Raw genomic sequence first — 19,887 nt, 5'->3', positions numbered from 1 at the left:
CGCCCTCGAAGGGGCGGGCCGCTGCGCAACCCCCCCCCGGGCAGCCTTACATAGTGCCAATATCGGCAACCGTTATCACAGCACACATCAGTACATAATCATAATAAAACACACGACACTGAATGTAAGTGGAGAAATATTGCTGCAGGTTTATTAGCATAATAAATATGCAAACACGGTGGGTTATCTTACGGGCGATCCCAGGGCAGGCCAGCCGCATGCCGCCTGCCCGTCTGATAAGCCTAGAGTCACCATGGCAACGCCAATTGGTGTATACCAAATGTTGGGAGGGTCCCCCCCTCCCATCCGTGGACCTCCAGTCCACATGCTTCACACGCCCCCCCGTGATGGGTGGGCGGAGCATACATGGCAGCCCCCGGTTGCTCAGACCCACAACCGCCTGTCGGTTAGCGGGGCGCCGTAGGTCTTCCAGTGGACACGCTAAAGATCCCTGGGTATCCTGGCTTAGCACCACACGGTGCTGCTGCATGCTATACCCCTTGGTATGTGCAGACCCTGGATCGCCCTGTAACTCCTCCACAGCCTTGGGAGTGGCCACCGTCACTACCAGGGCCCCCCACCAAGGTAGACCTATGTACTTACAACCTGCTGCAGCCAAAGCTTCCCCTAGGTCCAGTCGGAAAACATCCATACCTAAACTAGAAAGGTGCACTTCATCTCCCTCCAGGCACCCTGTGGACTTGGCGTGTATAAGACCATGCCTGATGAAGCCAAGACCTCTTTGCTCTGCGCCACTGCGCATGGCTCCCGGTAGGCCTTTATACCTACAGCATACCGGTACCGGGCTTCTCCCAGGTCCAGCCAAACAAGTGTACCAACGGGACGAATTCCCCCGTCCTTTTAAACTCTCCCATGGATTTGACTGAAATGACCTACACCAAAATAAGCGATGGTCCAAGGTTGCCTTTGCATGGCTACAGAACAATCCCTTTGACAAGACACTCTTGCCTGGCAGTGCCCATGCGGGAGGTGGTAAGAGATGACAAGCCCGCCTTGCTTCCTCTTTCACTCCGTTGGAGTACGCCCATCGCATTCCATCAGTCCCCATCAACTGTAAGCCTTGCCCTCCCAAAATTTGCTAGTATACCAGGGAGGGACAGGTCAGGGTGACCACAGAGGAGAAAAACTTGTAAAATGCTTCTCTAATTGAATACTGGGAAAGCCAAATGTTCTCCTGCGGAATAGAGCCCAAAAGTGTTACCCCGGTGTTTCCCTCGATCATATGGACCATACGCCCCTGTTGGAAGGCCACTTCCACAACCTGCATAGCTGCCATCCAGTGCTGGAGGACGGAAACTAACTGGAGGCTAACTACCAGCATTGCGTTCTGAATGTTTCTGACACTGCCAAGAAACGTGCGCATAACTAAAGCAACTGGCACCATGCCATCGAATTAACAATTCAGCCTTCCCTTAATCATATGGACCATGGCCCTGTTGGAAGGCCACCTGCATAGCTGCCAGCCAGTGCTGGAGGTCGGGAGAAGTTACCCGGTACTGATGCTCGCATCAAAGGTACCTGTTTCGTCAAACTCCATGGCGTGCTACTAAGTGAGCTACCAGGCTCCACCCTAGTACCCCGAGGTCAAACCCAAGCCCCTCCAAGTTCTGCTGCTTCACCTGCCTGTTAACACGAATCCCAGGGCAGACCACCGGCCTATAACCCATGCTTGGCCATGCCTGAGCTAAAATACCTCTGAACAGCCTGACAACAAGCTAACTACCAGCATTGAGTTCTGAATGTTTCTGACGCTGCCAAGGAACATGCGCATAACTAAAGCAACTGGCACCATGCCATAAAAGTAACAATTCAGCCTTCTATGAAACAGACGTGCCCTTGTGGCGATCCGGGTAGTGCTCCCTCCAAGCTAGCAGCCCTACTCAGGCAACCCGCGCCCTCTTGGCACTGACACACCCCCGCCCCAGCTGCCCTCGAGTGCCTGGTCGTGTGTAGCCACAACCTAGGTTTCATAACTGCGTCATACCGGGTATGATGACCCATCTAGCTCGACTGCTGAGTGCCCATTGCACCATTGCAAGTATGCCTTTGCCTGCTCAGAGTCTGGCTGCAAAGTTGGAAGGCAATGGCCCCCCAGCCCAGGGTGAAGATGGCAGCATTACAGTGCCTGGTGCTATAGACTGTCCCCATACCCTGCTGGGACAGAATGCAAATCCCTTGCTCCTGTTGAGCACGAACCCAAAACCAATTGCTCACCATGGTTTAATACCTTCCTGCTGCTAATTATTTCCTAGCTGAATGTTGACAAATCCATGTTCTGTAATGGCACTACATCGCAGCCTGCCCCATTCTGCCAGTGCCGAAAAGACCTTTGTCATGCTGCCTGGCCTCATCAATCTTGCCCTGTTCTAGCAGCGCCCGCTTCCGCCGTGGAGCAAACAACTCGCCGGTACCCCCAAACTGCCCTGATGCGAGACAAACCGGGCCAAGGCACAACAGTGAGTGTACTAACTAATAGCAGGTCTAACAGTGTCAACAGGATCCTCAGCTTACAATAGGCGTGATGGAGTGAGGGTATCCAGTGAGAATCAAGATGACAACTTCCCATCTGACCGACCGTGGTGGGAACCACTCCTGCATATTCTAGTACACATGGTCCCTGTTCACCTGTCACTGCCTGATGTACGTGACCTAGGTACATGGTCCCCTTGCATGGCGACATGCCATTGAGACCAACATCCAGTCCCCGATAAGTACCACACTGCCTACGCTACAATCTCGCCTGGCGTTCCTTCATGCCCAGCTATACCAGGCGATGAATGCTCTCCTCCGTCACTTGACCCGACCACACCTAGAAATACAAAACAGCGAGAGAAGGCAGCCTGTGGCCTGCCCCAGAAACCACCATCCCGCATCAAACCGACCCGATGGAAAGACAAGCGCCTAATGCTCTACACCCCTGGAAGACCCAGGAAATAACCCATCGTACAAAAGCGAGTAAATAACAACGGACATCCTTTCAGCATCTGAAGGCCTAGCCCTTCCGAAGACCTGGGAGCCCAACGCCAGGCCTCAGCACCTGTGGCGTGAGTGATCTTTGCCCACTACCGTGCGAGCCAGGGCCCCCGGTGCTTTTTTTTTTTTTTTTTTTGATCACTGAAGCACACGAAAACAACCCTAGCTGTTCCTTGCCGCTAGGTCTTCCTACCCTCAGGAGGCCAAGACCGACCAGGTAACAATAACACTCACTCAACACTAGGCGTTCCAAGTCCACTCGCCCTAATTTGCCATTGCAACAAAGCATTGCAACCAGGTGTAACTCTTTGCTTCGCCTAGGTGCTGGATGTAAAGTGACATCTCCCCCTGCTCCCGACCATAGTGGTGGGGAGCACTCCAGTTACATGTCATACTGCACCCTAGCATCGCATCTCTATATTTACAACGCGAAGGGCACTACCTACCCAAGCCCATCTATCGGATGGTCAGTGCTTATAATTGCGTATAGTGAAGTAATTCACCATCATAGCTTTGTTGCAAGCCACACCAAGAGCTGTTCTACCTCATGTCAGCCCGCCTGCGTGTGCACCCGCTGGGCTGTCCCCCCACCCCAGCAAACAGCCAATTCTTTGGAAAGACACCAACAGCGCGAGCTACAAATATTGTCTCCGAAGTAGGGGGACGCGATAAGTCCTGCAGGCCACCTGTAGCATTTAATTTACAGGTCCTCGGTACAAATAGCACCATATAATCAGTACTTAATAGTAAATTAAGTGTGCGAAATATGTGTTTGGAATTCACCCGGTTTAAGTGGGAGAGCACAAGCCTTTTACTCTTGGTAGCAGGAGTTGACGTGTACAGGCGCTGGGCTGACTGGAACGGGTTCTGTCAGAGGCAAAACATTTTCAGGATGCCACCATACACATATCCAACATTTAAAATGTCACTGTGCTGAGATGTCACATCCTGCAAAGAAAGAAGGGGCACTGCCTTCCAATGGCACAGGGTATGAAGCCATAAATATTATAGATATTCCAAAGTCGATCATTAAGGGCAAATTAGGCAGGTAGACAGGGAAATGCCGTTCAACGACCCGCAATACGAACAATGGTATGAACAAGTTTATGTAATGATGAGATAAATCACCTCATTGAGTGACCATTCCAATCACTGATTTATACAGTGAGCAATACACAAGATAGTCTTACCACCAGCACAGTATTTTAGAATAGCGGAACCGTAGCTTAAACAGTTCCTTCATTATTAAAAGTGGTTAGGGCATAATAGTTGACGTATTAATTCCAAGAGCATCTGGCCATCCTCCACCTACAAAATAGAGGAAGCAGCGCATCAAGCTTGCCAAGAGGTCAGGTGATTCACCAAAGGGCCCAAAGAGACAGTACTAGGCCATGTTCATAACTGCGTCATACCGGGTATGATGACCCATCTAACTCGACTGCTGAGTGCCCATTGCACCATTGCAAGTATGCCTTTGCCTGCTCAGAGTCTGGCTGCAAAGTTGGAAGGCAATGGCCCCCCAGCCCAGCACAATAATTTAGAAGAGAGGCACTGTAGACTTAAACAGTTCCTTAATTAAAGGAAAGTGTTGAGACATAAAGTCAACGTTTAACCCCAAGAGCATCTGGCCATCTTCCACATGCAAATAGAAGAAGCTGTGCCTCAAGTTTGCCAAGCGGTCAGGTGATTCACTAAAGGTCCCAAAAGAGAAGAGCGAGGCCATGTTTTGTATTTAATTAAGTTCAACTCATGGCTCTTAGCAGCTCTTGCTGCATATAGACAAAGTTCTTCCCCTACTTCTTTCTTCACTCTCCCAGTATATAGGAATTTATGGAAGTTTGTACAAGGTTTCCTCTCCAAATATGTTGGATTCTCCCAGGGATCATAACAATGAGCTATTTACACGAATGCCTTCCAACTCAAGCCCCTGCATATAGCTGCAGTTCACAGTTTGTGCTGCGTTGCGACTACTTCAGTACCAAATTGTGTGATGCAGCCCCTATGTTTCATTAAGCCATATATCACATTACACAAAAAACAAGGCAAAGATAAACATGACCCCTACCTTCCTCCTCAAAGTCATTTCTACTTCGTGCCAATCAGAATATGTTGTCCCCTAAAAGCCCTTTCCATATATTTCCTTGCCAGATGAAAATCATCTCACACACATGAAGCAGAGTTCTTAAATAGTGCCTAGTCCAAACTAAAGACTTAAGGCAGTCTGCTCAACTATGCTCCTCTCCATAATAGGATGGTGATATCTAAACAGTCTTCAACCAAGCTAAACCATATCCTGCATTGTAACAACAAATAAACAATCTCTTTCAGGCGGGCTGAAGTCCAAATTACAACTGATGCAGGATTATTGCATTGGTCTATACACCCTGTGCACCAAATAACGCTACCCCAAGGACAAACTCATTTCTTTTTTGTCACGGGGAGATTAAGTGATTTGCCCAGAATCACTGCATATTGAGAATGCGCTGAGACTTCGGGCCTGGTTCTCTCCAGCATATCGTAATGGGCCATGCACTGGCTAGTTGTGCATGGAAAGCATAAGTTTCAGTAGGTAAATGTTTGAACTCTGTTATTTTCCGCCCGATAAACAAGTTTCATTGGGTATCCCTAGAAAATTATTATTAGTTGCCGGAAATAATGAGGTTTGTGTCCTGCGCTATGCTGATTAGGATTAATGTAATTCCGCACCAATATCGACAGCGCGACTCGACCCTAAAGTAGGAGTGTTCACATGGGCACAGTTCATACATTGCACTTTCAGGCATGGGGAGATTAAGTGAGTTGCCCAGACTCACCGTATGTGAACGCAACCCCGAGGCTAGAACCCTGGTTCCAGCACCAAATCGGCGGCGCAAACTCGCCCCAGAAGAGTGAAGCGCTTACCTGAGCACAGTATATACCTAACACATTCATGCAAGAGAGGAAAAGTGAGTTCCTCAGAATCACCGTCAGTGAACGGGACCCGAGGTTCGACCCTGGTTCCTGCACCAAAGTGGCCCATCTAGCCAACAAACTACCTCCTCTCTGGCCGTCTCGGGGGATAGGCCTGGCCCTGGCCGCAGACTCTCTCCCTCAGAGCGGTGACAGCACCCGGGCGCCGAAGTGCAAACTGTCCAGGCGAGGAAAATTTTGCTACCCCGGATAGCATGAAAGAGACACAAGGCTTGGGCGCCTACGCCTGCCCGATGTAGGCTGCTGCACGTGAGCCCCGAAAACCTACCCTGTACCATCTGCTCCTGGTAAGTTAAAAGGTTGCCGGCCTGGGGAGGTGGTAGTGTAGCGGACGGAGCGCGGCCCCGCGGCACGACCCGGGGTGCCTGCCACCCAGTCGACCACTGAGCATGGCACACCACAGCAGAAAACGAGACGGGGGGAGAGAATTGCCCAGGCCACTGACGCAATGGAAGGTTATTCCAACTTTTATAAAGCATGTAGGATAGCTGAAAACTTGCACATTATTATTTATCTAATATTGCAGAGTTTTATACAGTGCTAGCTTGCCGGAGTCCAATCAGGTATCAGGGCGCCTTACATAGCACCAGTTGCATTACATGGGGACGCACATTATTTATTTAATTTTGTCGGGCACAGGGAGATTGTGATTTGCCCAGAATCACAAGAAGTTAAGAAGTTCAGCGTCAAAAACGAACTTGAACCCAGGTCCGAGCTCGAGCGCCCTGTCCGTTGCCAACTCCTCTCCCCTAGTCGATCCGCGATCTACAAGTTCCTACACCCGACAGCAGGCTCGCTTCCGGCGGACCACCAACCCTCCCGGGACACATGCCACTGCCTCGAGGGGATTACGGGAGAAGGGGCCGCACCGACCCGGGTGCCCTGACTGCTCCCTTTCGCACCTAATCACTACCGACCCCCGACAGGCGTATAGAAACGCCCGGCATGCGCCAGCCAAAGCGCTCAAGTGGCGCCAATGTACCACTTGCCGAGTCCAAAATAATCCAATAAGAGGCTCGGACGAGGTCCGAACCCGTGATCTCTGGTTTACGTAAGGGTCTCTAGGCGAGGGGGGGGGGGGGACGGTAACGCGGGCCCGGGTGTCCCGGAGCAGGCACTACCAAAAGAGATCTACCTGAACAGAGTCTCAGACCTTAACTGAAACGCTTGTGCACCATGCACAGTCCTATCTATTAGGCAGGGCAGCGTTTCATCCAGTACGTGCCCGACCGACTGCCGTGCCCATCCAAGGCTACTCCTACCACACTTGAAACCAAGAAACCAAAGTCCAGGCAGCCCCACCACGGAACGCTCCCCCGTCTTCAGCCGAGCGCGACGGCCAATCCACGTCTTCCACGCATCCAAACCTCTGCAGTATACATGACAATAGGGCCACCCTTTCCGGTGATCCCTCCAAACAGCAAACCCGACAATTGTGGCCATCCCCAGTGCCCGAACCCTTTGCAGGCAACAATGTATCCCAAACTCGGAGCGGCGACCCGCAGCAGCTAGTCCGCATGCACCCCCCGACAGACCACGAGGGAAGCAATTCCGCCCCCCGCACAGCGCCGCCTCCTCCCCCGGACACCGAGCATCCACCCCACAAGGGGAACAGGGAACCACTCCCCCAACGCAAAGAAACGTAGGGCAAACAATGCCCGCACATGAACCGATGCACGCTCAAGCGCCCCCACCCCATGCCCCGAGGGAACAAAGGTGGCACACGATCCAGCGACAAACAGGCAGCGCGGCACCCCCGTAGCGAGGGACTCACCCGAAATGCCCTGCAGGCACCCACGAACGCGACGACGACAAACCACGACGCCAGACCCAGTCGAGGCGGTGCATCAAGGCGAACGAGCGGACAAGAGGGCGAGGAGGGGGCGGGGACAGAATATGTACCCCCCTTAGCTCCTCCCCGCCGGAAGCAGCTACCTGTCTGGGGTCTCCCTTGGTCAACCCAGGGACACGACCTCCCACCCCTGTGCCTTCCTGTGGCACTAAGGCGGCCGCCCTCGAAGGGGCGGGCCGCTGCGCAACCCCCCCCCGGGCAGCCTTACATACGCCCACTGGATGCCGACAAATAAAGCCGGAAATGAAATGCGAGATTCAAATGTCATGTTTGTTGCAGCCCAGGAAGAAGAGGCCTTGACCTTGAAACGTGTTGACAATGAAAATATTAATTGGAGCAGAAAAGCAGTCTGCATTGTGAAGCCAGATGGCAGATGGCTGTCGAGTGACTTCTCGTAGCCCTGGCACATTGTTTTGATATATATATGTATAATGTGTGTGTGTAGATTATTATTCCTTCTACATTTTAAATCTGCCACGAGCAGCAAAACTCATTGTAGAGCACATTGATTTTGAGGAGACTTATATGGGAAAACGACAGATTGGGCAGCTGTGCCAATATGGAGGTATTTCTGTTTTCTCCATGAAAGCAGATGATGCAGCTTTGGGTGCGTGTAGACGAACTTGGAGTAAGAGGTCACCAAGTGGCCAGATAGGACCACAGGCAAATGAGTGGCTTTCTGGTCGAATTTCCTTATAACCATCTGCCGATTCGGGGCAAGATGGTAACCCTGTGGTGGACAGCCACGAGTATTAGTAATCAGGCTATGCAGTTAGAGAATGACATTAACTAGTCTTAGGCTTCTGAGTGTTTTCCTCCCTTGTTCGAGTTACTCATTTGAACCAAGAGCATTACAGCATTTTTCTGCTTTTTCCGTTCCTAGAAAATGGGCATCAGACAAAAATGTCAAATATAAGATTGCAAATTGATTACAACTGCATGGAGGGCAGGCACATTTTGTTGTGGAAGCGCAGAACTTCTGCCCAACTAAAACATGTACTCCTTCTCCTCGGTGTACAATAAAATTCGCAAAGACAAACTGGATCATCTTTCACGTCTGGCCCTCGAACTGGAGCGAATACATGAATGAACTGGAGCTCCGGGGGCTTGGCGTTAGCTCGAACTGGCACACTCACAGTTGGTGGGAATTGATTTGGACAGGGCGGAGTATGCTGATCTGTGCCTGTAACAGATGTATTACGTCGGAGGCGACAGATGTGGACTCCTCCGGGCCTGCGTATACAACGTCAGGCGGCAGGGGTTCAGACAGTGTTGGGCTCGGCTGGGGCAGAGTGCAAAGGCGACCCCTATATAGTAGAGGCATTTATAAAGACCTCTACACTGCTCAACATCTGCCCATCGAGGCAACATCCCAATATCTCCAAGGCGCTGCCACTTCCAAATTAACACCAGATTAGGCTGACAACGTAAACCGCCCTATCCGCATCGAGGAAGTCTTCTCTGTCATTGTCTATTAGAAACTACTTAAATCCTCAGGTGCTGACGGGTTCCCCGCACTTTTCTATAAAACGTTCTGCCCGACCATAGCCCCTGTTCTTACTAGATTGTTCAATTAAATTGATGACCTCTCCGCAGTTCCTCCTTCAATGTTATTAGCCTCCGTTGTGGTACTTCCGCAGCTGGGTAAAGATAAACGGCACTGTGCATCATACAGACCAATATCCCTTTTGAATGCTCATTTGAGTCCATTGTTACCAGTTCTTATACATCCTGACCAAGTGGTCTATGTACCGAATTGCCATTGAAGTGACAACACGAAAAGGCTGCTCCATCTTATCGGTAAAACCCAACATTCCAACACGGAGCGCATGTTACTAAAAAATTTACACTGATGTGATAGAGTCCACTGGCTATACCTAGTGGCCACTCACCAACATTTTGGTTTTGGAGACAGCTTCTGTAAATAGATTCTCATTAGCTACACGCAGCCAGCGGCAGTGGTCCAACTGAACGAGCATTCCTCAGCTTCATTCTCGATCTGCTGGGAAACGAGACAGGGGTGCCCACTCTCTTCCTTAATGTTCGCTCTATATACGGAGCCTATGGCCGAAAGAGTTCGGGATAATCTCATCATAACCGGTATTCACTTTGGGGGAGAGAAACATGTCATAAGCCTCTATGCAGATTACATCATAGCCACCTTAGAGGAACCATTGGTTTCCTTACCGACCTTCTTCAATGAGCTGGAGGCGTTTTCGCAGGCAGCGGGCTTTAAAGTAAATATACATAAAACTCATGCCCTTAATCTATTGCTTCGGACCACTACTCTTTGCAATGTTCTTACCCAGTACAGTGGGCCTCAGCTTCGATCCCCTATTTCGGGCTCCAGCTCACTGCTAAAACCCAGAAAAAGGTGTCTCTTAATTATAGGAACATACTCCATCAGACCAGATTGGACTTCCATTGCTGGAGGCCGTATAGTCTCTGCTGTATTGGGGCCCTGAAAATGACCATATTGCTGAAAATATTGTTTCTCTTTCAGGTTCTTCCGGTAGAGCCCCCCGGGGTGCTTCGTACTCTCCAACAAGAGATCAAAAGCTTTGTTCAGATGGATAAACAGACCGAATGAGCAAAGATTTAGGGGCTCATTCACAGAACTAATCTAAGACAAAATCCTAAATTTACTACTTTTGGTATTCAAAGAAGGCACTTACGATTTTTCGTATTCACAGAATGCACTTACGACTCCTAACTTTATGTTCGGGCTGGAATTTCTGCACCTGGACCGTACTCTCCACACTCCACACACATACTCTCCGCACCCGGACCGTACTCTCCGGCTAGAGACGTACTCTCCGGCTCGAGCCGTGATCCCCGGCTGGGGCTGGATAAAGTGTAATCAATTGGCCGGATTGCAATTTTTACAATAAGGAATATTAGGAATGTGTGATAAATTATGGAGGAGGTCATGAAAAATAGTTTGGGCAGAGAAAAACGTACGGCCAGACACTACATCATAACCCAGAAATGTTTTCTTCTTTGCATCATAGTACATGCAGTGCACAATTTGCGCTCCCCTCAGTGTTGACTTACGACTCCTAACTTTATGTCCGCACTCGGGCTGGAATTCCCGCACGCAGACCATACTCTCTGCACCCAGACCGTACTCTCCGGCTAGAGCCTTACTCTCCGGCTCGAGCCGTAATCCCCCGGCTGGGGCCGAATAAAGTGTAATCAATGGGCCGGATTGCAATTTTTACAAAAAGGAATATTAGGAATGTGTAATAAATGGTAGAGGAGGTCCTGAAAAACAGTTTGGATAGAGAAAAGGGTACCTCCAGACACTACATCATAACCCAGAAAAGTTTTCTCCTTTGTGTCATAGTACATGCAGTGCACAATTTGGCTCCCCTCAGTGTTGACTGTGGTGTCAACACTACAGTCAAGCCGGATAAAGTGTAATCAATGGGCCGGATTGCAATTTTTACAAAAAGGAACATTGGGAATATGCGATAAATGGTAGAGGAGGTCATGAAAAACAGTTTGGGCAGGGAAAAGGGTACGGTCAGACAGTACATAATAACCCAGAAAAGTTTTCTCCTTTGCATCATGGTAGATACAGTTCACAAGTTGCGCTCCCCTCAGTGTTGACTGTATTGTCAACACTGGTGGTGTGGTAGTGTCATAACAGGTGCTGGTTGAAATTTTAGAAAGAACAAATATACTAAACACATTTTTTACTACTTATACCATGAAGTGCATCTCAAAAATACATTTGAAATGCAGACATTTCAAATGTATGGAGGTGAAGAATTTGGAAGTTTCAAAGCAGAAGCATGCCATAGAAAAAATCAGTTTGCATTTTGAAAATGCAACTTGGTAGAGAGTTAATAGCATTACACTTTACACGTGTGTATTATGGTCTACGAGCACATAATAACCTTATTTTTTTATTTCAGGGATTCTTCTATGGACGGTCGGGAGAAGTCCTAACAATGAGACTAAGACAAATGGCCTTCAGGGCAATGCTTCATCAGGTCAGTGTACCGATCCTGAGCACTGCTTGCATTGACGGTGTAATGGTACTACAAAAACGTCTTCCTCGCCATAATGTTCTCACTACAACGTGTCATGTGTTTTACAGGAAATAGCCTGGTTTGATGATAAGAATAACAGCACAGGCGCTTTAACAACAAGGCTGGCCACCGATGCCTCACAAATCCAAACAGTATGTATGTTTTTTCGATTTGTTCTGCTCTCATGTTGGTTGAGGTTTATAACAAATATAGTAATTCCTAGGCTTGCACATTATGGAGAATGTGTATTGTTTTATTAGCTTCAACTAGCTGGGCAGTAGAAATCAGAGCAGTGTGTCCCTCCATGAGACACAAGAAACCCCTGGGTTTCTGGGAATCCAGTAGAATGAATAGCAGAGGAGATGGGCTTAGCCCTGACCCTCGGCGTTTCTCAGTGAGGCCATGGGAGGTGCGTTCTTGGTCTGCTGTGTAGGTTGCTGCTTCCTGATGGACCATCCGCACCACGTTCACTCTAATTAAGTGCAAGCCTCTGCTGGTTGACTGTGGATGCCTCATTGGGTTGTTTATATCATCTCATCCTAACTGGCATAGTATACACATAGCAGCTTAGTATAAAGATGATCACTGCAGCTTTACATGTGCCATTAAAAGATACTGCATACACACTTGTTGCCCAATTTATTGCCATGCTAATTGGAAAATGCTGCTCATAATCTATGTGAAGAAGGTTATCTTCCAGTAGGTGGGATTGCAGCGGGTCTTGCCTCTCTCTGTTCTTGCTTGGGGATATTCTTGCAGTATTCGTCTTCACCTGACTCCATGTCCCAATGCTCCAGGCCCAGCAGTCTCATGTGTTTCTTTTCCTTCTAGGATATGCTTTTACACTTCTACGTCTGCCAGTTAACTTTGACACTGTTCTTTGCAACTGTGGCTAGACTTTACAGTCTGGGCAACTTCGATCTCCTATAGCTAGACAGCTGGATGGTTCTTGCACTGTTCTGGGCCTGGGCTGTAGTGCTTAGAGGCTGTACATAAGGTTCTCCGCATCTTCAGGGCACTTGCCTCGTCTACCAGCCTGATTCATGCTTTTACCATTTCCAGACAGGGTCTTTTTCTGGGGCCACTTTTGGGGTGCTGTTTTTCCTCCTAACAGGAGAATGTCCATATTGCAGTGGTGGTGTTCATCTTTTTTCTGCAGCCTCCAGCTATGGACACAGAAACGTTTAAGGCACAAAGAAGGATTAATTTTGCTTCTATTAGGTGAAGTTAGGTCCTCTGATCTAGCATCTGTTTACCATATAGAGTCCAGAATCTCAGGCTTCCGAGTTCTTCTTTCTAGGATCAGATGAAACTCACTCTGTGTTTTCTCAACAGAGTGGGTACCCTGCAGTTCTTTGCCAGTTTGCTTTGGGGTCGGTGATGCTGGCCGGTACAAACTATCTGAGGATCTTGATCTATTTCATGTGTCATTGAGGGAAGGGTTCCAGTTCTTTGGCCCTTCTAGCTTTCTGAATTTGGTGTGGGATGATTCTTGTGTGTTGGCCCTGTTAGTATGATACCCCTGGGGCGTGGCAATTCGGCGAGTGGTGCACCTCTGAGAGCGTTCTTTCTTTGAGGTACATTGTTCTAGACCACCCTGTATTTTCACTCATATGCTCATGGTTTGTCTCCTCACATGGGTCTCTGTAGGCTTCACCATCAACCTGGGGCCCTGTTTGCTTTGATGTTTCCCAGAGGTCAGGGCTGGGACATAGATGGGTTGAGCTCACAGTAGCACCATCCTTGCTCTTGTATGTGGCTCACGCGTTCTGCTCTTTTTAAGTTTTCTTCTTCGGTTACAGCAATTGGGAGCCTTATTGTTGCTGGAGGATCAGCGGTGGCCTGGGTGGAGGTGGTCTCTCTTCTCTAGTTGTAGACATGTAGTAAACTCAGGTATTGAAAGTTTCAAATAACTGAGACATGCATTGTTTAAATAGTTTAATATGTTGATAGTAAAATAGTATGAGTTTGACAATGAACTCAAAATGACCCTCTTTTTGGAAAGTTCATTAATTCTAATATGTGTACCTTATGTTTTTTTAAATTGAGTGAATTGCAGAAGCTTAAACATTGATATTGTGTTTTGTCTTGAAGGCTACAGGTTCCAGGCTTGGCCTAATTTCCCAAAACCTTGCCAGCATGGGACTGTCGGTGATAATTGCCTTCGTTTTTGGATGGGAGATGACGCTTCTGATTCTGGCAATGGCGCCGGTCCTAGCAGTTGCTGGAATGCTTGAAACCAGTGCACTAGCTGGTTTCGCCAATCGAGATAAAAAGCAACTTCAAAGTGCAGGCAAGGTACGATTGTCCTCCATTCACTTCCCTAAAAGAATGCTTGAATAATTGCTCTATGTGGGGAGAGGAGTTGGCCTTACGGCTAGGGCGGTCGACCTCGAATCTGGGGAAGTGGGTTCGAGTCTCGGCAATGATGCTGAACATGCTGTGATTCTGGGCAAATCCCTTAATCTCCCCGTGCCTAACAAAAATGAATGTGTCCTCATGTAACGCAACTGGTGCTATGTAAAGCGCTCTGATACCCGATTGGGGTCAAGTTCGCGCTATATAAAACTCTATAAGAAAATGTGTGTTCATTATATAACAAAATAAGCAAGACACAACGTTGTGTTTTTGTTGGCCATGGTAAAGGTAATTTTCAATGTTGACTTTTGTCATTAATGGGAACATATATATTTAAGGGTGCTTTCGTTGTTGCTGCAGTGTGATATAGAAGCTTACCGTACAGCAATAGCATCTTGCATGTCTGCCATAGTTAAAAAGTGAATGTTATCATAAGCCACATTTTTAACAATATCACTACTGTCAACATTTCTCTCAGAGTATTGTGGTCTGAACCGAGTGCCTTCAGTTGCACTAGACTACCAGTAAAACGTTTGTTTTCATGAGGTAGCCCAGATATTGTTATTGTACACGCAAATTAATTTGAATCACATACTGCGGCACAAGGCTAGGCCCAGCTTTTCTGAATTTGTTTTAAGGTTCCCTGTTCCTCACTCTGGGCCTTATTTGCCGTTTGGCGGACACAATACTCCGTCAAACACGTGGTGGATTTCACGTCCACCAAATTACAAGTGTGTAATAGCCAATAGCCTTTGTAAAACGGCAGACAGGGTAGCCGCCATGTTTTGACAGAGCATCTTGTCCTCCAAACTCGAAATAGGCAAGCTCCTCTTAGATCAAATTCCAACAGTCTGTTCACTTCCTCCTGTTCGCCCAGGCAGATTAGTAGGACTCATCTTTGTCACATATATCACCAGTGGTGATTTCTTTATTGGGGCGTGGGAGCATTGCCTGTGCCCCTGAGCCCCATATCAACATTCATTTTAACAGTCACATTATTTATCAGCTTCAGCACTGTACGCAAGCCTTGGCAAAGTTTGGCGTTTTGCATGAATAGAGTCAGGTGAGAGCCAGCGGAGTCGGACGTGGGTGGGGGGGTGGAGCTTGAATTGTTGAGAGTAACACAGCTGAGACTCCTTGGGGTAAAGTGTCGAGTTGGACGGGTGCCTTGCTCTGACCAGCCCGACATGAACACTTAAACCCTCGCCTTTGGGCAATGCTAAGAGCCCAGGGGTGGGGGGGATGTAATCCACAGCCGCAAGTCTCCAAAGGAGCGTTGGCAGCCCATGACTGAGCCAATCGTCTTGCTGCTCTCATGCTGTTTACAGCAAGTGTTCAACGTCTAGATTGGATCAGGAGTCAAGATATGTAACTGGAAGGCCGAGCTGGTGAACTCCCATGCACGCCTGGAGGCAATCATAAGTGTTCTCTTCTCCGACGGACCAGACAACGGTGAGTGTTGGGGTTATTACATTTACAGCCACAAGTCTCAAAAGGAGCGTTTGCTGCCCCTGACCGAGCCAATCGTTGCGATGCTCTCATGCTGTTTACAGCTAGCGTAAAACGTCTAGACAATCACGAGTGTTCTCTCCTCTGACGGACCAGACGACGGTGAGTGTTAGTATTTTTTTGCTCTAATCATTAAAAGCATCCTACTTTGTCCTGTGTGGAGAGGTACTGGATAAATCAGTATGTAACCGGTTGTAAGCCCATCAAACACTTGGTTTGCAACTGTAAGAATGACCCCTGTCATTATTACTTGACATCTGGTCAATCCGATTTAAGGGCTCTATGCCAGCGATGCTCTTGAGCTGTATTGTAGCACAAAGAAGGTTGATAAAGTGGGATCAATCTTTAAAGAAGAGGCGGGTCCAGATTTAGGTTACCAATAGGAGTGTTTAGCATTTACTTTAACATGAGAATAGGTCATACTTTGTGTATAGAGAGGGATGAAGCTTTATTTTAATTCGAAGGTGTCCGATCTCTAACACGGGGAGAGGCCACGCTTCACTTTTCAGCAAGGATGGATGCAGTCAAACTTTACCACAAGACGCGTCAAGGTTTGTTTATAAGTGAAAAGAGGGGCAACTGTTACTAAGAGGTGGAGGGCAAGCTCTGTAGCAACATTAGGAGAGGCAATGCCATACATCAACACGAGAGAGAGGCAATGACATACATCAACATGAGAGAGAGGCAATGACATACATCAACATGAGAGAGACAATGACATACATCAACATGAGAGAGACAATGACATACATCAACATGAGAGAGAGGCAATGCCATACATCAACTCGAGAGAGAGGCAATGCCATACATCAACACTAGAGAGAGGCAATGCCATACATCAACATGAGAGAGAGGCAATGCCATACATCAACACTAGAGAGAGGCAATGCCATACATCAACACTAGAGAGAGGCAATGCCATACATCAACATGAGAGAGAGGCAATGCCATACATCAACACTAGAGAGAGGCAATGCCATACATCAACACTAGAGAGAGGAGATACCATACATAAACACTAGAGAGAGGCAATGCCATACATCAACACTAGAGAGAGGCAATGCCATACATCAACATGAGAGAGAGGCAATGCCATACATCAACACTAGAGAGAGGCAATGCCATACATCAACATGAGAGAGAGGCAATGCCATACATCAACACTAGAGAGAGGCATGCCATACATCAACACTAGAGAGAGGAGATACCATACATAAACACTAGAGAGAGGCAATGCCATACATCAACACTAGAGAGAGGCAATGCCATACATCAACATGAGAGAGAGGCAATGCCATACATAAACACCAGAGAGAGGCAATGCCCTACATAAACACTAGAGAGAGGCAATGCCATACATCAACACTAGAGAGAGGCAATGCCATACATAAACACCAGAGAGAGGCAATGCCCTACATAAACACTAGAGAGAGGCAATGCCATACATCAACACTAGAGAGAGGCAATGCCATACATCAACATGAGAGAGAGGCAATGCCATACATCAACACTAGAGAGAGGCAATGCCATACATAAACACTAGAGAGAGGCAATGCCATACATCAACACGAGAGAGAGGCAATGCCATACATCAACATGAGAGAGAGGCAATGCCATACATCAACACTAGAGAGAGGCAATGCCATACATCAACATGAGAGAGAGGCAATGCCATACATAAACACCAGAGAGAGGCAATGCCACACATAAACACTAGAGAGAGGCAATGCCATACATCAACACTAGAGAGAGGCAATGCCATACATCAACATGAGAGAGAGGCAATGCCATACATCAACACTAGAGAGAGGCAATGCCATACATCAACACTGAGAGAGAGGCAATGGCATACATCAACACTAGAGAGAGGCAATGCCATACATCAACACTAGAGAGAGGCAATGCCATACATCAACATGAGAGAGAGGCAATGCCATACATCAACACTAGAGAGAGGCAATGCCATACATCAACATGAGAGAAAGGCAATGCCATACATCATCACGAGAGAGGCAATGCCATACATCAACACTAGAAAGAGACAATGCCATACAGCAACACGAGAGAAAGGAGATAACATACATCAACACGAGAGAGAGGCAATGTCATACATCAACACAGGGAGGTGCTCCGGCCCCCTTTTTTTCCATCACTCCCTGTTTTATTGTAAATAATTTCGAGCTGGGCTTCAGGACTCGTGTGATCTTCCCTCATTTACATGGAGCAGGACTGGCCGGTCAGAGAATGACCCTGAGGCCTGACAATGTCCAAAGACTACGTCTCACGCGATACGCAAGGCTGGATGTGCAGCGCACGCGCACCCTCCCTCGCTACATGAAGAGCAGCAGAGGGCTGGAATGGTTTTGGGTGTCTAGAGCATCAGAGGCTCGGCCGCCCCCCAGTGCCACAGGGTTTAGGAATGAGCTGCTGGTATCCTCAAGTGACATCGCAGCTGTCGCCCTCCCTTCGCACAGAAGGACAGCCGGCACCTCGCGGAGAGCACGAATAAGGACATTGTGTGTCGTACTGACAGTGTAGTGTCGGATAGACCATCCCGTGCTGGATGTCATATAGATGCAATCAGGGCACAAGTCGGGGGAACACGCAGGTACACGGCGTCCACCCACTCTTTCCACAGGGTGGACGCCGTCCACCCTGCTAAGAAGTTGGGCCCCACAGAAATATGCTGAATATGTTGCTACGTGAAGGCAGCGAGGGAGCTTTTTTGTTTACCTCCAGCTGGGTCAAAGTTAATGGGCTATCAGGCCTCCTTTTGTTTGAATATCCTGACTGGAGGTGGCCTGGAACCTCCCGCTTACATGTAATTGCCAGGGAGCGAAAACAAAGGCACACAGATTCTTATCTCGTTACAGGTACTTGAGGGAGGCATGCTTTTGTCTTTATTCAGTCATTGTATTTAAGAGATGCATGCACTGTAAGAATGCCAGGTGTGTTGGCCTGTCCCAGTATTTATTCAAATAACAATTTCATGTCTTTTTTAGTGCTACACAATCCAATGCAGGGTGTCAGAACTCTACACACATTATACATTGACAATAAATCACGTACATTTGTAAATCAATGTACAATTTGAGTTACATGAGACAGTGGGGGTTGCAAGGTGTAGGAGTCACATGTCCTTCATAGATCACTCTCACTGTGCTATATTACAAGTATTACAATTTATGAACTACAGATAACAAAAGGATGTGTGTTAAAAGCAGTAACCCACTTTACTATCTACATAAAATAAAAATCTGTCATCTGCATGTTACATGATGTGCTTTGCAGGAGAAGCATTAACCCACTATGCTACTTTGAGGGTACTAGCCTTGCTGCCTTTATCCCGACTCAAACTCCCTCGTGTTTCCCATTTCACCTGAGTGCAGATTCACAAACAAAGAACTCGATGATGGTCATAAATATATTCAAAACATACAGGGAACACATCTTCTAGCTCGACACATTTGCTTAACGGAAAGCCGGATGATCAAGTTTGTACATTTTGGATTGTTTTGGCACTTCTGCCATCTAGTGGACAAATGTACCTCCTAACTTTTGGATTTGATTTATCCTTAGAGCTTTGGAGACTTTGAGTCGGTCGATATAAATGAGTCTGTGGCATCTAGCCGGATTCACAAGTAGCTGCGGTACTCCCACAGTGAACAATATTCAGAGCCCAGTATATAAACAAAGTACAAACGTACACTTAGAGATTGCCCTTCCCTTCCCTTCGTAGTCCCAACCAGTATACACATAGCTAGGTATAGGTTGTGTTCATGGCTTTTGGCAATTCTCAAAACATCCTGGTATTATATATATATTTTTAGCAGTTTTATGTAGAGCGAATTCGGCCCGGGGCATTGGAGCTGTTTACATGAGTACACTAGCTGTCAGTGTGTTTATGGTCTAAAGATAAAAAAATCAGTGAGGTACTCAGCATTGTCACCTGACAGTCTGTGATGAAGTTCTGTGGTTATGCTGATTAAGCAGCTACCTACGTCATTATCATATGAAATCTCTCCATTGATGTCTTAACTGCACTTTCACAATTGCTTTATTAACCTTCTTGCTTTCTTAAATTTGCTTGAAAATGCACCATTTGCCCACTCTTTTTTCGAAATTGTCACTCACTCACCAACGGACACTCATCCTGATGTTACAACT

At 47.7% G+C, this 19,887-nt stretch overlaps 1 protein-coding gene across 4 annotated transcripts in view; it reads left to right on the top strand.

Moving 5' to 3' along the window:
* Nucleotides 1–19,887, top strand: part of LOC146789441 (ATP-binding cassette sub-family B member 5-like) — a 1,226,636-nt gene that overhangs the window by 1,012,258 nt on the left and 194,491 nt on the right. For all 4 annotated transcript variants that reach the window (XM_085631579.1, XM_085631577.1, XM_085631580.1 and 1 more), the window contains 3 exons: nucleotides 11,737–11,814; nucleotides 11,922–12,005; nucleotides 13,948–14,151. In XM_085631579.1, the coding sequence (XP_085487705.1) occupies nucleotides 11,737–11,814; nucleotides 11,922–12,005; nucleotides 13,948–14,151 (366 nt within the window). The remainder of the gene's footprint in view (nucleotides 1–11,736; nucleotides 11,815–11,921; nucleotides 12,006–13,947; nucleotides 14,152–19,887) is intronic.

The sequence above is a fragment of the Triturus cristatus genome, chromosome 10 (genome assembly GCF_964204655.1).
Source record: "Triturus cristatus chromosome 10, aTriCri1.1, whole genome shotgun sequence".
Classification (NCBI taxonomy): domain Eukaryota; kingdom Metazoa; phylum Chordata; class Amphibia; order Caudata; family Salamandridae; genus Triturus; species Triturus cristatus.
The sequence above is the reverse complement of the archived record's forward strand: the minus strand, read 5'-3'. Positions and strand labels throughout refer to the sequence as shown.